The 17,509-nt window shown below is 39.6% G+C and overlaps 1 protein-coding gene across 1 annotated transcript in view; it reads left to right on the forward strand.

Moving 5' to 3' along the window:
- The window catches only part of CDHR3 (cadherin related family member 3), a 61,261-nt gene extending 44,210 nt beyond the window's left edge, over positions 1 to 17,051 (forward strand). Inside the window, exons 10-19 of the mRNA XM_044276769.1 lie at positions 123 to 225; positions 310 to 408; positions 1,375 to 1,604; positions 3,416 to 3,587; positions 4,582 to 4,826; positions 7,428 to 7,603; positions 9,362 to 9,375; positions 11,213 to 11,241; positions 12,287 to 12,335; positions 16,282 to 17,051. Coding sequence (XP_044132704.1) covers positions 123 to 225; positions 310 to 408; positions 1,375 to 1,604; positions 3,416 to 3,587; positions 4,582 to 4,826; positions 7,428 to 7,603; positions 9,362 to 9,375; positions 11,213 to 11,241; positions 12,287 to 12,335; positions 16,282 to 16,640 — 1,476 coding nt within the window. The 3' untranslated portion in view covers positions 16,641 to 17,051. The remainder of the gene's footprint in view (positions 1 to 122; positions 226 to 309; positions 409 to 1,374; positions 1,605 to 3,415; positions 3,588 to 4,581; positions 4,827 to 7,427; positions 7,604 to 9,361; positions 9,376 to 11,212; positions 11,242 to 12,286; positions 12,336 to 16,281) is intronic.
- Positions 17,052 to 17,509: the final 458 nt, after the last annotated feature.

Consider the following 17,509-nt stretch of genomic DNA (forward strand, 5'->3'; position numbering starts at 1 on the left):
TTTAATATATAGACATAATGAATGACGAACATACTGCTAGTGGATTATTGATAGTGATCCTATGTGGTTGATTTTTTTCTCTATATAATCCATCCCATTAATAACTATATTTTTTCCTTTAGTTGACAGGTAATTTGGACTTTGAAGACCCCAATAATATAGCTGTAGGCAATGAATATAGTTTAAAAGTTGCAGTGCAGGATATAGCCTTTCCATATTACAAGGGTAAGTAATGTAATTTTCTATTTAATCTATATTCCCTCTATAAAATACAGCACAACCAATGCTCTGCTTCTTCTTTATTTTCAGATTATATTTATGTGTATATTAAAACAACTCCAGTCAATGAATATGCTCCAGTATTCAATAGTTCTTCTTATGTGTTCAACGTGTCCGAGCTTTCCCCACGTGAGTAACTACATACAGTTGTAGAAATGTATTGGACTACATAAAAATATACACTAATATGGCATAATGGCATAATAATACATGCATAACTATAAGCAGGACACTTTATATTTCTTAAAGGGAATCTGTTCATGTCCAGATTCATGTTCTCTAACCCCTCAAAAACATGTTTTCATCAATATGCTAATTAGGTTGAAAAGAGCCCAAGGGGCTGTATATATTTTTGCTTGGAGGTGGAAAGAAGAGTGGGGAGGAGTGGGCTCCACAACAGATAAGTACAGCCCCCTTGTGCTCTTTTCCGTCTAATTAGCATATTAATGAAACCATATTTTTGGGTAGTTGGAGAACATGGATTTGGACATAAAGGTATATTTACACATGGCTATAACAGAACTATAGGGCCATGCAAACACTGAAAAAGGGTCTACCGGGGTGACGGATTCCCTTTAAAGTGTGAGTTAAGTTTAATAAGTTCATCTTGCCTGACACAAAGCATTTCCAGCAGCCTTCTTCTCCAGATGAATTTGCAAACCATAAGCTTACACAATAAATGATTGCAATAATAAGAATATTGTAGGAACTTGCTATTTATCTTGTTGTTTTTTTTATATAAAACTTTATTTTAAATAGGAAACCTGCTAAGAGTAACAAAACAGAAATGTTAACCATCCAGTATATTTACCCTTTGAACATCTTCTGTTTCTTGTCACTACATAATGTCACTTCATTTTGAGCATCCATCCAATGACAGTCACCTTGGTTACGTCCCTGCAAATATTACCATGGTCTACTGCTACTGGAGTAGCACTTTTTATCATCAATGCTCTATGCATCCTGGAGTAAGGTCTGAAGTAGACGTCAAACTCTACTCTATTTAAGACTTAGATGACAGCTTTGGATTTCCTTTGTCATGTGTGATATTGTTTTAGATATAAAATAATGATGTACATGTTATTGTTTTTACAGCTGGCTCAATAATTGGCTACATATATGCTACGGACCAAGACTACCCCTATATAGGGATCACTTACACAATTGAGAGTGGTGGTAGCACTTTGGGTGCTACTAGCATTTTTAGGATTAATCCAAGCACTGGAGAGTTGAGCCTTTCTGATTATGCGGATTATGAAACTACGCAAAAATACATACTTACAGTGAAAGCTACAGATTCTGGATCAAAGTTTTCTACAGTTTCAGTAAGGCTCATTAGATTTATAAAAGTAAAAGTGAATTCATCATAACCAACATAGACATTAAGGGGGAAATACCAAAACTAATTCTAAGGAAAGTAGAGGTCTAATTCCAAGGAAAGTAATGATCTCTGACAAAGGAAGGAGGGTTTGACATGAGCATATACTTAGATATTAGAAATTTGACCTAAATGTTATTTTTTTTTAAAGTTCTGATAAAATGTGTGATTCAATTTGTGGGGAGGGGTTGTGGAGTGATAGAGAGAGAGGAGAGAGTGAGAAACACAGAGAGAGACTTTAAGTAATTCAATTATCTCTACATATACTCCATCAGAATTATGGGGTGCAAAATACTGTTACTCATATTCACAATATGCAGTAGCAGCATGTGCTACTTTCATCAGTTTTAAAGAATGTAAATGCCCAAGTCTATGGAGAGTGTTCGAAATACAGATACATCCTGGTATTAATAGTATACCATTCATATTGCTTCTGTACTGTATGTCATCTGTATTGCATCTCTCCCTCTGCAAAAATTCTCCCAAGTTGAATCACGTGAAATTCTCATTCTATAGAATCCAAATGTTTGGAAAAATTTGAGTCAAATTTTGATTCTATAGATTCGATTGCTCATCTTGAATATAGATATTCTGCAGTTAGGTCTTCCACGCATTTTCGAAATGAATAATTATAAGAGGGCAGTAGGATATTGTTATGGGTACTTCCTAATATTTATTACAGCCATATATGAATGAACTGCTTGTATTTTTGCTAAGAAATCTTCTCTGCAAAAGTTATGAACACCTTTGGGGATATAACCTTTGGTCTTTCTTAACGATTTTAAACAGCACTCTGACAAAGAATGTGCAGATTCAGTGAAACTAAAAGCTGTACAGGAAAAAAGTTGCACATTTTCAAATAAAAGATAACTGAAAAAAAAAAAAAAATGATTGTGATAATTAAAAATGTCCCAAAAACTTTCCATGGTCTTTAAACCTCATCAATCAACTACTATTACTGTGGTAAATACATTTTGAGACCTAATAAGCTACTATAAAAAAATAACCCATTAGTGCTGTGGTAGTCCTTGTGGTATATGTAGCATATTCAGTATACCATGACACAGTATATACTTTGGTAAGAACATGAAGGTCCAATTATTATGAGCTATGCCTGGCCTTGTACCAGTACTTACATAGTCTAGCACATATAGGATCAGCAACCTTCGGCACTCCAGCTGCTGTGATACTAACATGCTCGGCTGGTCTCACAACTCCCATAGAAGTGAATAGAGCATTCTGGGAGTTGTAGTTTCAGAACATCTGGATTGCCGGAGGTTGCTGATCCCTAGTCTAGCAGATACATTTGTACTGACCTCCAGTTCTTACAGCACATCTGTGTTTCTCCCACTCAGTTTTGTCAGGAGTGAACTTTATCATATGATAATTTTACCATTTCCAACGGTGTAGCTAGAACTTAGTTGTCCATACCAATCGATCAGATTCCAACTTTCATTTTCCAAAGGAGCTGTGAAAAATATAAGAGCACTTTATATTTAGGGGAATAGAGTAATAGAATGAATGATGAATGGTCGTGTTTAGAAATGTGAAAACTGATTTGGCACAAATTGAATTGAACCTTAATTATTTTAAAATTTGAATTGCAATTGAATCTGGATTTTTGGTGACTGGATTCATTTGAATTTTGGGTTTTGGGGAGAGATGAGAGAGGGACAGGGAGAGAAGAAAGAAATAATAAAAAAAATGAGAGATGAGACATCTTTGTTTGAATCTTCTATTTTTTTATTGCTTCCATAGGTGACTGTGAACATACTGGAAGCTAATGATGAAAAACCGGTATGTAAACCAAATTCCTACAGACTGTCCGTACCTGTAAATCAAGCAACCGGTACAAACATTCAGAATTTCAAGCTTACTTGTACAGATCGGGATTCTGGACCTCAGTCTTTTCAATACTCTATTGATTCAGGTATACAATTAGGGATGAAATGATGCAATATATAATTCTCTTTTAGTTTACATGAAATTATAATACGTTGGAAATCCATTTGGGAGCTTCTATTCAGTGTTAAGATTGGAAGTACCTACCTTTTAGGCTACATTCACATGACCTATTGAAGTCATTGGGGCTATGCACATGGCGTTTTTTAAAATAAAAACATAGGACATGTCAGATGGACCCCATTGAAATCAATAGGACAGTTTGTAACAGCCATTTAGACAGGAGTGCACCCGTCTAATGGGCATTAAAAAGAGGTACACTTGGTCTCCCAGGGGTTAAATTAAACTCACCTCATCCATTTGCACGCGCAGGGACACACTCTTCACTGTATGCAGTAGGACCTGATGTTCCCCATGTGATGATGGCACCATGCTGGGAATGCAGGTCCTTTCCTGCTGCTTCCAGTGAAGAACGAGCGTCCCTGTGCGTGCAAGTGGATAAGGTGAGTATCATCATTATTATTTTTGTGACACAAACGGAATGTGGGCCAAAGGGGGCAATACTGGGAGCCACTAAGAGGAGCATTCATAATACTGGGGGCCACTAATGGAATCATTAATAATACTAGGAGGCATAATCATACTGGTGGCACAGATGGGTGTTTGATATTCCAGGGGGCACCATGGGAGGCTTTTTGAATACAAAAAATTGCCAATTGAAATCATCCATTTTTTTACATTAGTGAATGTGGAAGGGGTCAATGAACTTAAACTGTACACGCTAGAACCTTCAGTCATTAAATGTTTTTTTTTTATGTGACATGGAAGAAAATCATTAAATTGCAGAACCGCTTTGTATCATCTGTGTATTGATGTCTATCTGTACATTACAGTCTTAAAAGACAGTGGTTATCTTTTGCAATAAATGTATTCTGTATGCAAATTCTATCTATCTATCTATCTATCTATCTATCTATCTATCTATCATATATGTTTGACCATAATTGTTCATACCCTTCTAGGCAATATAAACAACCATTTTGCTTTTTCACCTTCTTCTGGCTCCAACGTCTCCAGCCTGATTCTTGCCCTCCCGTTTGATTACTCTGAAGGTGGGGACACTACTTGGAATTACAACCTGAGGGTTTTGATTACTGATGGCAATTTGAATTCCCGGTCTCTTGGAGGACCTGTACAAACTGGGACTGTGTCTTTATTTATTAATGTCTATATACCTGGAACGACCACAACTAAAACAACTACCACAGTAAGCATTTAGATAACCTGATAAAACTGACATGAATGAGCTTTTTACATTGAATGAATATTTTTCACCCTAAATGAACTGTGTATTTTTTTTATTTTTTTTTACTATTTCAGATTAGGTATAAATTCAGTTTACTAGTATACTAGATCTGGACCCAATTGCTGCAGCAATCCATTGTATTTGCTCTGAGATTGTCATGGTAATATGTGTACACTATAGGCCCAATACACATTCTGCTGATAGCTATCTCTCCTGACCTACTCCCAGTTTCCCCCATACACATACACATTCTGCTCGGACAAACGTATCGGTATATGTATATTTTATGGGGATATCAGAGAAAGACGCTGCCAGTCACCTCTGGCAATGGCTTATCTCCCAAAAGGATGGGGTGAAAATATTAATTTGGTCAGATCCTTGTCTCCTCCAGCATCATCTGTCGGGAGAGTCAGGAGCTCCCCACACACATATGAGTGTTGGTCAAACCTGCCTTTCTTGTGGGGTTCGGCCAACACTACTCTAATGTGTAAGGGAACCTTAACTCTTCTGCACTTGGATACCTTGCAATGTAGATGGAGCACATCAGCCATTCCTCATACTAGGCATAACAGCAATAGCGGAGGGTACAAATATATAGTGTGCAACTCCACTATTATGCTAGGGAATCGAAACCACAAGAAACCAGCTCTGTGGTTCCCAACCAGGGTTCTCACACAACTTTTGTGAATAAGAGCTATGGATTCATCCTACACAATCCAGAATTTTGAAATTCCAGATAAAGCTGTCCTTGAAACAATGTTATTTTAAATCGCAAGGTGTTAAGTAATAGCTCACGTCCTTCTATTTGCACAGAAAAGGGGAATACCTGACTGAAAGGTACGTGTCCATACAGATACCTTTTGGATGTTTTTAATGGCAGCAATGCTTGCTTATATTTGCCTTCAGTTTATTTGTCACCTGAAGATTAATGTTCACCGTCTAGCACAATCACATTTTATCTGAGGTTGGATTAACACTTTAAGGATGTGCTTGCTTTTATTGAAACCTGATATGCTGTATTTGTTACTGAGCTCTCTAGGTGACAAAGATAATTATGTTCATTCCACATACCACAAGTCCGCAACCTGGTATATTGAAAAGGCGAAACTAACATTTAAAGGGCATCTGTCAGCAGATTTGTACCTATGAAACTGGCTGACCTGTTACATGTGCGCTTGGCAGCTGAAGGCATCTGTGTTAGTCCCATGTTCATATGTGCCCGCATTGCTGAGAAAAATGTATAGTATATGCAAATGAGGAGCAATGGGGTGTTGCTGTTACACCTAGAGGCTCTGCTCTCTCTGCAACTGCCACGCCCTCTCCACTTTGATTGACAGGGACAGGCAGGGGTGATAATGTTTTCACTGCCTGGTCCCGTCAATCAAAGTGGAGATGGCACTGCAGTTGCAGAGAGAGCAGAGCCTCTAGGTGTAACAGCAATGCCCCCATTGCTCCTAGAGGCTCATTTGCATATATTAAAACTTTATTTTTATCAGCAATGCGACCACATATGAACATGGGACCAACACAGATGCCTTCAGCTGCCAAGTGCACATGCAATAGGTCAGCCAGTTTCATAAGTACAAATCTGCTGACGGATGCTATGTTCTCAATCAATATTAGAACAGTGGTCCGACTCTCTGCGCCCTCTGCTGATCGCCTGTTTGAAGAGAAAAATAGGCCATCAATGTGTATTCCAGTTTTAGAAAATAAATGTAATTTTTTTTTTAATAGTTATACACATATCTAATATACTTTCTACATGGATTCCTCTTGGTTTTCAAGCGCACTATTTGTCATTCTGTAGGACCCTTTCGTTTTTACTTCTAGTAGTTAAAAATCTGTCCTGGCAAGTGATGGACACACAGGTTCTAAATAGAGATCAAGCAGAGATCTTGAAATCCTGGAGTGACCAATAACCCTTGTGAATTTTTAACATTTCTGCATAAATTTGATCTAAAACTACACCAGATTTTCACATAAGTCCTAAAAGTAGATAAAGACAGCTAGGTCAAACAAATGAGCCAAAAACACAGACTCTATCATTTATTTATTGAGGAAAATGATCCAGTATCACATGTCTGTGAGTGGCAAAAGTATGTCAAACCTTTAAGATTAGCAAATAATTTGAAGGTGAAATTAGTCAGATGTTTTCAATGGGATGATCAGGTGTGAGTGTGCGACCTGTTTTATTATGTTTTAGAACATGTATCTAAGGCCTCATGCACACGACTACTACTGCTATATAATACTACTGTTATCTGATGCCACTTTTCATTAGATTTCCACAATCTGTTAATCTGCACATACCTCGATGTGCATTGTCACTAGCTATCTGGCCCTGAATGCTGCAATTCTTAAAAAAGGTTAATGTGGACATTTTATGCTTCCACAAGGGTTTTAGGCAACTGTTTCATATATTTCATATCTCTGGTGAAACAGTAAGCATAAATAATATGAGTAATGCATTTGCTTGACGTCAATCATAGTGTAGACCCTGTTGTCCTGCTTATATTAGTTGATGGCTAAATAAAAAGTGTTTTTTTTTTTGTATTTCCACAGCCTAGTGTTGTGTATGTGGTTACCTCTGAAAATGCGTATTCCCTATTGGCATGGTATATACCATTTGTATGCACAATTGGCGCTTTACTTCTGCTTGGGTTCCTTGGGGGTCTGATTTACCTTCTTGCAAAGTACTTCCCATGCAGAAGACCTCCGAAGCCAGACACTGAACCATTGTGAGTATTATGGAAAACAGACAGTACTTGCCTTTATGAATTTCTGTGAAGCTTTAATGTGCCATCTAATCCACATATGTGATCCAGGGATATGTACTGTAAGGCTCATAAACTACAAACTGGTATTTGTCAGGTGAGCTCTGTATTTCTGCAGCAACATAATGAAACCTTAATCTTGTCTGGTTTTACAATTATGCCCTTCATTTATAATACATGATAATCTTATCTTGCAACACTGAAGGGGGCATGGACTTGTTGAAGGTAGTAGCCATTAGATATCTGGATTCTTAGTAACACTGACATTTTTTGTTAAGTCTTTCATTATATCATGCAAATAATGTTTTTGTATATTATATCTGTCAAGCAATGGGAATATTTTTAGTCAATTTTAACAACTTGACAGAACATAACAACTGTTTTAAAGAGGACCTTTCACTAGAATAAAACATCTAAACTAACTATACAGACATGTAGAGCGGCGCCCAGGGATCCCCCTGCACTTACTGTTATACCTGGGCGCCGCTCCGTTCTCCCGGTATAGCCTCCGGTATCTTCATAGTTAGGCTCCACCCAGGGGAACCTGCCGGCCTCGCCTTCTCCCATGCTGTAGCCTGAGAGGCTTTTTTTTCTCTGAGGCTATGAGCTGAGCGCTGCGATTGGCCAGCGCTACAGCATGGGAGAAGAAGAGGCCGGCAGGTTCCCCTGGGTGGAGCCTAACTATGAAGATACCGGAGGCTAGACCGGGAGAACGGCGCGGCGCCCAGGTATAACAGTAAGTGCAGGGAGATCCCTGGGCGCCGCTCTCCATGTCTGTATAGTTAGTTTAGATGTTTTATTCTAGTGGAAGATCCTCTTTAAGGTTACAAATGCCTACATGCATATTGTGTTTATTAAAACACTGTACAGATGAAGGTCGGAAAATTAGAATATCGTGCAAGGTTAATTTATTTCAGTAATGCAACTTAAAAGGTGAAACTAACATATGAGATAGACTCATTACATGCAAAGCAAGATATTTCAAGCCTTTGTTTGTTATAATTTGGATGATTATGGCTTACAGCTTATGGAACCCCAAAGTCACAATCTCAGGTGCCCTTTGCTCAGGGGGTATGGAGTAATTAGCTGACTAGAGAGTGAGACACTTTCAGCCTAGAATATTGAACCTTTTCACAAAATTCTAATTTTAAGCTGCATTAATGCAATTCCTTTTAATTTGCATTACTGAAATAAATGGACTTTTACACGATATTCATAATTTTCGAGTTTTACCTGTATATTATTAATACCTATGGGTGGACTTTCCCACCATGCAAATTAGAGAATATGGGGCCCCCTGCTGTCCCAAAAAAATAAACCAGGGACGAACATACTGCCTGTGCAGCCAGTTTAGCTGCCAAGATGCCCTGTGTAGGATGGGGCCCTTCCCAGTGTTAGAGCAGTAGCAGACATGCTCAGGCTGTACTGCTAAGCTAAGAATAGGAGTTAGTAGGCCAATGGGCGTGGGGCTTAGTGGTGCAATGTAGGCAGAGATGAGCAGTTCGATGGGGCGGAGCTTAGCTTTGCGACACGGCTGAGCTTAGTGGTGCAGTGTGGGCCCCCAGACATAACTTTTGCTTGTAGCCACAGACATGCCAAATCTGACTCTGTTGATAACTGTTGTTAAAAAATAAATATTTCACTAAGAAATGATCTGTATTGTTATTACTTTATGGTTTACTGCATTTTCTTGTAATAACATGTTTGTTTATTCCTTTCTAGAATAAAACCTCCAGGTATGTACAAATGACACTTAGGTTAATAATGTTTTATGCAGTGCTAAATAATTCTGTTTGTTATTGAGCTATGGGGATTTGGAGTTATAATTACATTACAAAAGTAATATAACTAAAAAGTTATATAAACCTTAAAAGCTACGTACGTACACCATCACAGTCATATTTTTTATTATTATTGAATTGCACCTATTATGGGCATTTTCATCATTTGTCTGCACACAGTGCAGTCTGTCCCTGCTCCGAGAAGCTGTCTGACAATTCCCTCTGCAGCTCTTGTCCCTGGTTAGAACATGTGTTACAAATATGTCAAAACAGAAGAATAGAAGACAGGTTATATAGGCTCTAATGCAGCAACATGTTAGTTAGGGTGCACTCACACGCTGTGGCTTCTGTTGCAGAAATTTCCTTTGACAATCAGTTGCATTGACCTGAATGAGACTTGCAGAAATCCATGAGCTTGCTGCCCCATTCAAATGAATGGAACTGATTTACAGTCATGGAAATTTCTGCAACAAACTCCACAGCGTGTGAATGCACTCTAATAGTAAAATGTTGCTGCGTTACATCCGCATGAAACCAGCCTACATAACATGCTTCTGTTCACAAATAGCCACATTTTTTGGTTTTTATATTTTAACGTATTTCTAACACATGTTCTAACCAGTGTGTGAGTGCACCCTCACACTGCAAAACAAGGATCACCCACTGTTCTGCTGAACCATACATACATCACTCTAGGGGTCTATGGAGACCTAAGCTTAGCTCACTAGATTTGAAACTGGGGGTTTGGGTGGTCTGTTGAAGCCATAATACTGACTCTAAAAGCTGTCCATACATATGAATATCTTTGCTCAATCCTTTTGTTCTCCTGGGAGATAAGCTGCCAGGAGTGTTTTGCAGCGGCTTTCTCCACCTCCCCACAGATTACATATACACGTTCGGCCAAGCTGGGGAAGCTGGGAGGGATTTGGGAGAGACAGGCTACTTTCACACTCTGGTGCGGACTCTGCATTTGGTGCGGATCCGTCATGGATCTGCACAGACGGATGCGTTCAGATAATACAACCGTCTGCATCCGTTCAGAACGGATCCGTTTGCATTATCTTTAAAGGGAACCTGTCAGCGGCAAAAACCACAGCGAAGGGACAAGGAAGGGGACGCGGTTACCTTGACTTGAAGCAAGGAGGCCGCTGCCCGCTTGACTTCAAGAGTGACTCGAAAATAGCGCAATCTCAGGGGATAAAAGATCGTTTTTCCTGCTTTTACAGCATCTGACTGCAGGAAAAAAAAAAATCATCATTAGAAACACACTGCCGGCTACTTGAAGGTACTGCTGGCAGTTTGGGGTGGTTTTTGCTGCTGACAGGTTCCCTTTAACATGGTCATGACGGATCCGTCATGAACACCACTGAAAGTCATTGGAGGACAGATCCGTTTTCTATTTTGCCAGATTGTGTCATAGAAAATTGATCCGTCCCCATTGACTTACATTGTGTGTCAGGAAGGATCCGTTTGGCTCAGTTTCATCAGACGGATACCAAAATGCTGCAAGCATCGTTTTGGTTTCCGCCTCCAAAGCGGAATGGAGGCTGAACGGAGGCAAACTGATGCATTCTAAGCGGATCCTTTTCCATTCAAAATGCATTAGGGCAAAACTGATCCATTTTGGATCCCTTGTGAGAGCCCTGAACGGATCTCACAAACGGAAAGCCAAAACGACAGTGTGAAAGTAGCCATAGCTGTTCGGCCGACAGCTATAAAATGTGTATGGGCAGCTTAATTAACAACTACATAATGGTGGTTTGATTTAAAATATATGTATTTTTCTTTATAGAAACGAAGGTTAAGCAGGAAGTTTTCTGGGTAAGTTTTATATACCTCCTGAAGCAGTCTCTGTGATTAACAGCTGACCCACATTGGTCAGAGACACTGGTGCTGAGCACTGAGGGATCAGGCAGAATCAGACAGGTCTAGACAGGGAGAGTAGGAGCAGACAAATGAATACAGCATACCTTTGTAGGAAGTAGCAAGCTAGGAACCTATTGCTCAGGCACTCATACAGAGGAAAGTGCCTTGAATACCCAAAGTTGCCACCTTAGAATTGAGGTACTCTTGCAAGCTTATCTGGGCTCTTAAAGGGCCAGCGTGCATACACCCTAATTTATGGGTAGAGGGAAGAGGCCTTGCCAGTGAGAAGCAGAGAAAATCAAGGTTCTAGGAAGAAAGAGAAAATGGCTCTGGGGGCTGGGCCCACTGCAAGGAAGCAGTGGAAGGCCGGCGGATCTGAGCCACTGGAGCAGAAGAGGAAGGATGAGTGGAGCGGTGCCTGTGCCCACCTGAGACAGCAGGATGCCTATAGGCAGTGAAAAAGTTGGATAACAAACTAATTTAGGTGCTCAGTATATAATGTTATTTGTAATGCCTTTTCTGCATTAGCCGATTGATGAGAGCAAAAAGTATGTAATAAGAATGTGATAGCTTTATTTCTTAAATATAAGTATAGTAGCAGGTAGTTCAATGTTCTTCTACTGATCAGTTACCAAAAATGTATTATTTTATCTTCCCACAATGCCTTAGTAACAACCACCATGACTGATAATTAAAGGTTTCAAGTTCCACTTATCAATAACAGAACCCAATACTTTTGTGCAGCACATAATAAAAGAGGACAATTGTAGAGCTCCTTTGTATGCAATAGAAAAAGTAGAATGAACAACAGCAATTAAGACACAATAATGCAGAGTAGTACAAATGAGTATATAATGGAGTGCAGGAATTTACAACATTGTATAACCAATGCAATAAATTATTTTAATGGCCGATGGGGAGTCTCTTCTTTTTTTCAATTCTGTTATGAAATTACATAGAATTATTATTATTACAGTGGGCATTTTGTATATTTTTACAGGAAATGACCAAGATGAACACGGTCTTTGATGGAGAAGCAGTAGATCCAAGTAAGCTATAGATAAAACATTCATAGCTGATCTTTGTATTGGTATTTGGTACCACCTTGCTTTGCATTTATGAAAATTAGTCATAGCCCCTCTGTGTGCAGTGATTGAAGACATGAGACACGGCATCTCTGAATACATTTTTACAGTTTTATCCTAATGTATTCTGTATGGAGAGCATTCTGTTCAGTATGCATCAGTTCAGTCCCTCTTACGTTTTTTGGCCAGAGAAAATACCGCAGCATGCTGCAGTTTTTTCTCCGGCCAAAAATCCTGAACACGTGCTGGAATGCCAGATCCAGTATTATTTTCCATTGAAATGTATTAGTGCTGGATCCGGCATTAAGTGTTCCGGCAAAACTGTGAAAAAAAAATACTGGATCTGTTTTTCCGGATGAAACCGGAGAGATGGATCTGGTATTTAAATGCATTTGTCAGACGGATCCGCATCCGGATCCGTCTGACAAATGCCATTCGTTTGGGTCCGGATTGCCGAATGGAACTGCCTGCTGGAATCCTCTGCCGCAAATGTGAAAGTATCCTAAGACTTTTGGCACTTCTATTGAGATGAATTGCATCCCATCAATCAAATGGTTATCCCCTATCCTGAAGAGTATTTAGTGCTTTTACTGTCGTCCTGTCTGGTTGGTTAGAGTTGCTTTAACGTAAGGCCCTTTTACATAGACCATTATTTCAGGCAATCACCAGAAAAACCAAAATGTTTCCAATAATTGCCTGCATCACCTTCGCTATATGGGGATGAGGGATCGCTACAGTGTTCTTGTTCCCATATAGGATAATCATTTATCGGCAACAGATCGCTGTTTATACAAGGTCAATCTGCTGCACAAAAATATATAATTTTAGTGCCTGATGAAGGACATGAGCACCCAATGAGCATTTCTAAAGATGATAATTGTTAAAGGGAATATTCATTATTAATATTTGGAATTAATATTAATATTAGGCGTAACCCGCTATTGCTGACTGTACTGGGCTGATACGGTGATGACTGAAAACTCTATGCGCAGTATTATAGCAATAAAATATATTTCTTAAAACAATATAAAGTTTACAGTCAATTCTTCACAACTATACAAGTGAACCTCGAAAAATTAGAATATTGTGAAAAAGTTCATTTATTTCAGTAATGCAACTCAAAAGGTGAAACTAATATACAAGATAGACTCATTACATGCAAAGCGAGATATTTCAAGCTTTTATTTGTTATAATTTGGATAATTATGGCTTACAGCTTATGAAAACCCCAAATTCGCAATCTCAGAAAATTAGAATATTGTGAAAAGGTCCAATATTCTAGGCTCAAAGTGTCACACTCTAGTCAGCTAATTAATCTATAACACTTGCAAAGGGTTCCTGAGCCTTTAAATTGTCTCAGTCTTGTTCAGTAGGAATCACAATCATGGGAAAGACTGCTGACCTGACAGTTGTGCAGAAAACCATCACTGACACCTCCATAAGGAGGGAAGGCTTTAAAAGGTAATTGCAAAAGAAGTTGGATGTTCCCAAAGTTCTGTATCAAAGCACATTAATAGAAAGTTATGTGGAAGGGACAACTGTGGAAGAAAAAGGTGCACAAGCAGCAGGGATGACCGCAGCCTGGAGAGGATTGTCAGGAAAAGGCCATTGGGGAAGTTTACAAGGAGTGGACTGAGGCTGGAGTTAGTGCATCAAGAGCCACCACTTACAGACAGATCCTAGACATAGACTTCAAATGTCGTATTCCTCTTGTCAAGCCTCTCCTGAACAACAAACAATGTCAGAAGCGTCTTACCTGGGCTAAAGAAAAAAAGAACTGGTCTGTTGCTCAGTGGTCCAAAGTCCTCTGTTCTGATGAGAGCAACTTTTGCATCTCATTTGGAAACCAAGGACCCAGAGTCTGGAGGAAGAATGGAGAGGCACACAATGCAAGATGCTTGAAGTCCAGTGTGAAGTTTCCATAGTCTGTGTTGATTTGGGGAGCCATGACATCTGCTGGTGTTGGTCCACTGTGCTTCATTAAGTCCAGAGTCAATGCAGCTGTCTACCAGAAGACTTTGGAGCACCTCATGCTTCTATCTGCAGACCAGCTTTATGGAGGTGGTGACTTAATTTTCCAGCAGGACTTGGCACCTGCCCGCACTGCCAAAAGTACCAAAACCTGGTTCAATGTCCATGGGATTACTGTGCTTGATGGCCAGCAAACTCACCTGACCTTAGCCCCATAGAGAATCTATAGGGCATTACCAAGAAAAAGATGAGAGACATGAGACCGAACAAGAAGAGCTGAAGGCTGCTATTGAAGCATCCTGGTCTTCCATAACACCTCAGCAGTGCCATAGGCTGATCGCCTCCCTGACACGTCGCATTGAGGCAGTAATTGATGCAAAAGGGGCCCAAACCAAGTACTGACTGAGTATATATGCATGATTATATTTTTCAGAGGTCCTAAATTTTTCTATTTAACATCCTTTTTTTTATTGATTTCATGTAATATTCTAATTTTCTGAGATTGTGACTTTGGGGTTTTCATAAGCTATAAGCCATAATCCTCCAAATTCTAACAAATAAAGGCTTGAAATATCGCGCTTTGCATGTAATGAGTCTATCTCCTATATTAGTTTCACCTTTTAAGTTGCATTACTGAAATAAATACCTTTTGCAAAATATTCTCATTTTCGAGTTTCACCTCTGTGTGTGTGTATATGTATGTATATATATATATATATATATATATACATATAGACGCACACCACAGCACCCTATATAAACACTATAATAACCCTAGCAACACTAGACAATCCCTAGTAATCAGATTATCAATCTATGCGAAAGGACCATGACTAAGTTCTTTAACTATTACTGACATGGAGACTACCTACTACCCTATTAAATAGTAGTGGCAATACCTGGTGATAGCGCCAAACCATCAACAGGCTGTGTGGCTTAATCGCAACATATGTTTGAGCTACCGCAGTTGAGCATTCATTGAGTAAAAATATGGAGGACATACGACAACCCCCGTCCATTGACCCTGTTGGGACTCTGGATGTCTTAGAATGGGGCAGAGGATGGGGGAAGTTTCACCTTGTTAGAGCAGCTCCTGGTCTGGTTGACCTGGTCCATCTGTGCGTTACCATCCAGTGGCTGCTCCATGACAGAATGGCCAGAAGCAGTTTTCCTCTGGCAATAACAGCTTATAACTTTTTAAGATGCAGTTCATTTGATGCATTATCATTTCATAGTTGTGCACTTTAACATTTTATGAAGATTAAGAAAAACTTTAAAAGGTGAAATTGCTCTTTAAGGCTAGTTTCACACTTGCGGCAGGACGGATCCGACATGCTGTTCACCATGTCGGATCCGTCCTGCGGCTATTTCGCCGTGCCCGCGGACCGCCGCTCCGTCCCCATTGACTATAATGGGGACGGGGGCGGAGCTCCGGCGCAGCACGGCGGTGCACGGAGAAAGCCGCCGGACTAAAAAGCCTGACATGCAGTAATTTTAGTCCGGCGGCCTTTCTCCGTGCACCGCCGTGCTGCGCCGGAGCTCCGCCCCCGTCCCCGTCCCCATTATAGTCAATGGGGACGGAGCGGCGGTCCGCGAGCACGGCGAAATAGCCGCAGGACGGATCCGACATGGTGAACAGCCTGTCGGATCCGTCCTGCCGCAAGTGTGAAAGTACCCTTTGAGAATGGACAGGAGGGAGAATCCAAAAAGCACATTATATGGATAGTAATTCGCCTACACACAGAAGCAGCCTATACCAAGGCTAGATAGCTGTGTGATATGTCGTCTATAGGGAATAATTGCAGATAGCCAATGTATAACTTTTGTGAATGTATCCTGTATATTATATCTAATTGTGAAATGAAGCCAAAGCTACAATTCTCATGAGAAACAGCAACAGTCATTTCCATCTTACTAAAGTCTTGATTGATGCTTGTAGTTACAGGAAACGTCTATGAATATAATTCAAAGTCTGGGGCTAGAAGATGGAAGGATACAAAACAGCCAATAATCCCAGGGCCAGTCCCACAGCAATTGCCAGTGAATCCCACAGAGCAAACATCCTTACCAGTACTGTCAAGTGGTACCCCAAATAAGAAGGTAAAAACACCTCCTCAAGCGGCTAAAGCAGGAGACGTGACAAATGCTGCAGTGCCGGGAACACCGAACAGACTGCAAACTCCTAAACAATCAGCACCCAAAGTGGAGCCCGAAAACAAAAGTCCTCATAGCAGGTCCGCAATTTCACCAGGACGTTCTCCTAAAGTATCTCCTAAAATTCCAAAAACGCCTGCTTAACAAAACGAACTGCGTTACCTATATACCTGAATATACCTCGCTAAATCTCCTAGCACTTCAGCTGTTGCTGAGCACTGTCTGTATGGAATACATATCTTTAACAGCTGGAGTACCAAGCTATATGTAAAAGCTTCCAGCTCTCTCTAGCACTTTATTGTATTCTATCTGTATGTTGTTCATACACAGAAGCAACTTGTATATAATATGAAATATACAGGTGAAACTCAAAAAATTAGAATATCTTGCAAAAGTCCATTTATTTCAGTAATGTAAATTAAAAGCAATTGCATTAATGCAGCTTAAAATTAGAGTTTTGTGTAAAGGATCACTATTCTAGGCTGAAAGTGTCACACTCTAGTCAGCTAATTAATCCATACCCCCTGAGCAAAGGGTACCTGAGATTGTGACTTTGGGGTTCCATAAGCTGTAAGCCATAATCATCCAAATTATAACAAATAAAGGCTTGAAATATCTCGCTTTGCCTGTAACGAGTCTATCTCATATGTTAGTTTCACCTTTTAAGTTGCATTACTGAAATAAATGAACTTTGCAAAATATTCAATTTTTTTTCCGAGTTTCACCTGTACTTAATGACAAATAAAATCACATTTTAATTTTGGCAGAAAGAAAATAAAAAATAAAATAAGATGTAAAAAGACTGCTCATTGCTCAATGTTGTAAATATTGACATGTATGACATTGTTGTAAATATGACATGTTTACATTATGAGTGGCCCATGCTCAACCAGTGTTGGACAGGGGTGCCCACCAGAAGAAATTGTTCTTAAGGCACAACCTCTGTATCATCATTCTAAATGAAAAAAATAGTTTGATAGTTTTTGAATCAAAGAAACAGACCGTGGTGGCAG

Source organism: Bufo gargarizans, chromosome 2 (assembly GCF_014858855.1).
Source record: "Bufo gargarizans isolate SCDJY-AF-19 chromosome 2, ASM1485885v1, whole genome shotgun sequence".
Taxonomy (NCBI): Eukaryota; Metazoa; Chordata; class Amphibia; order Anura; family Bufonidae; genus Bufo; species Bufo gargarizans.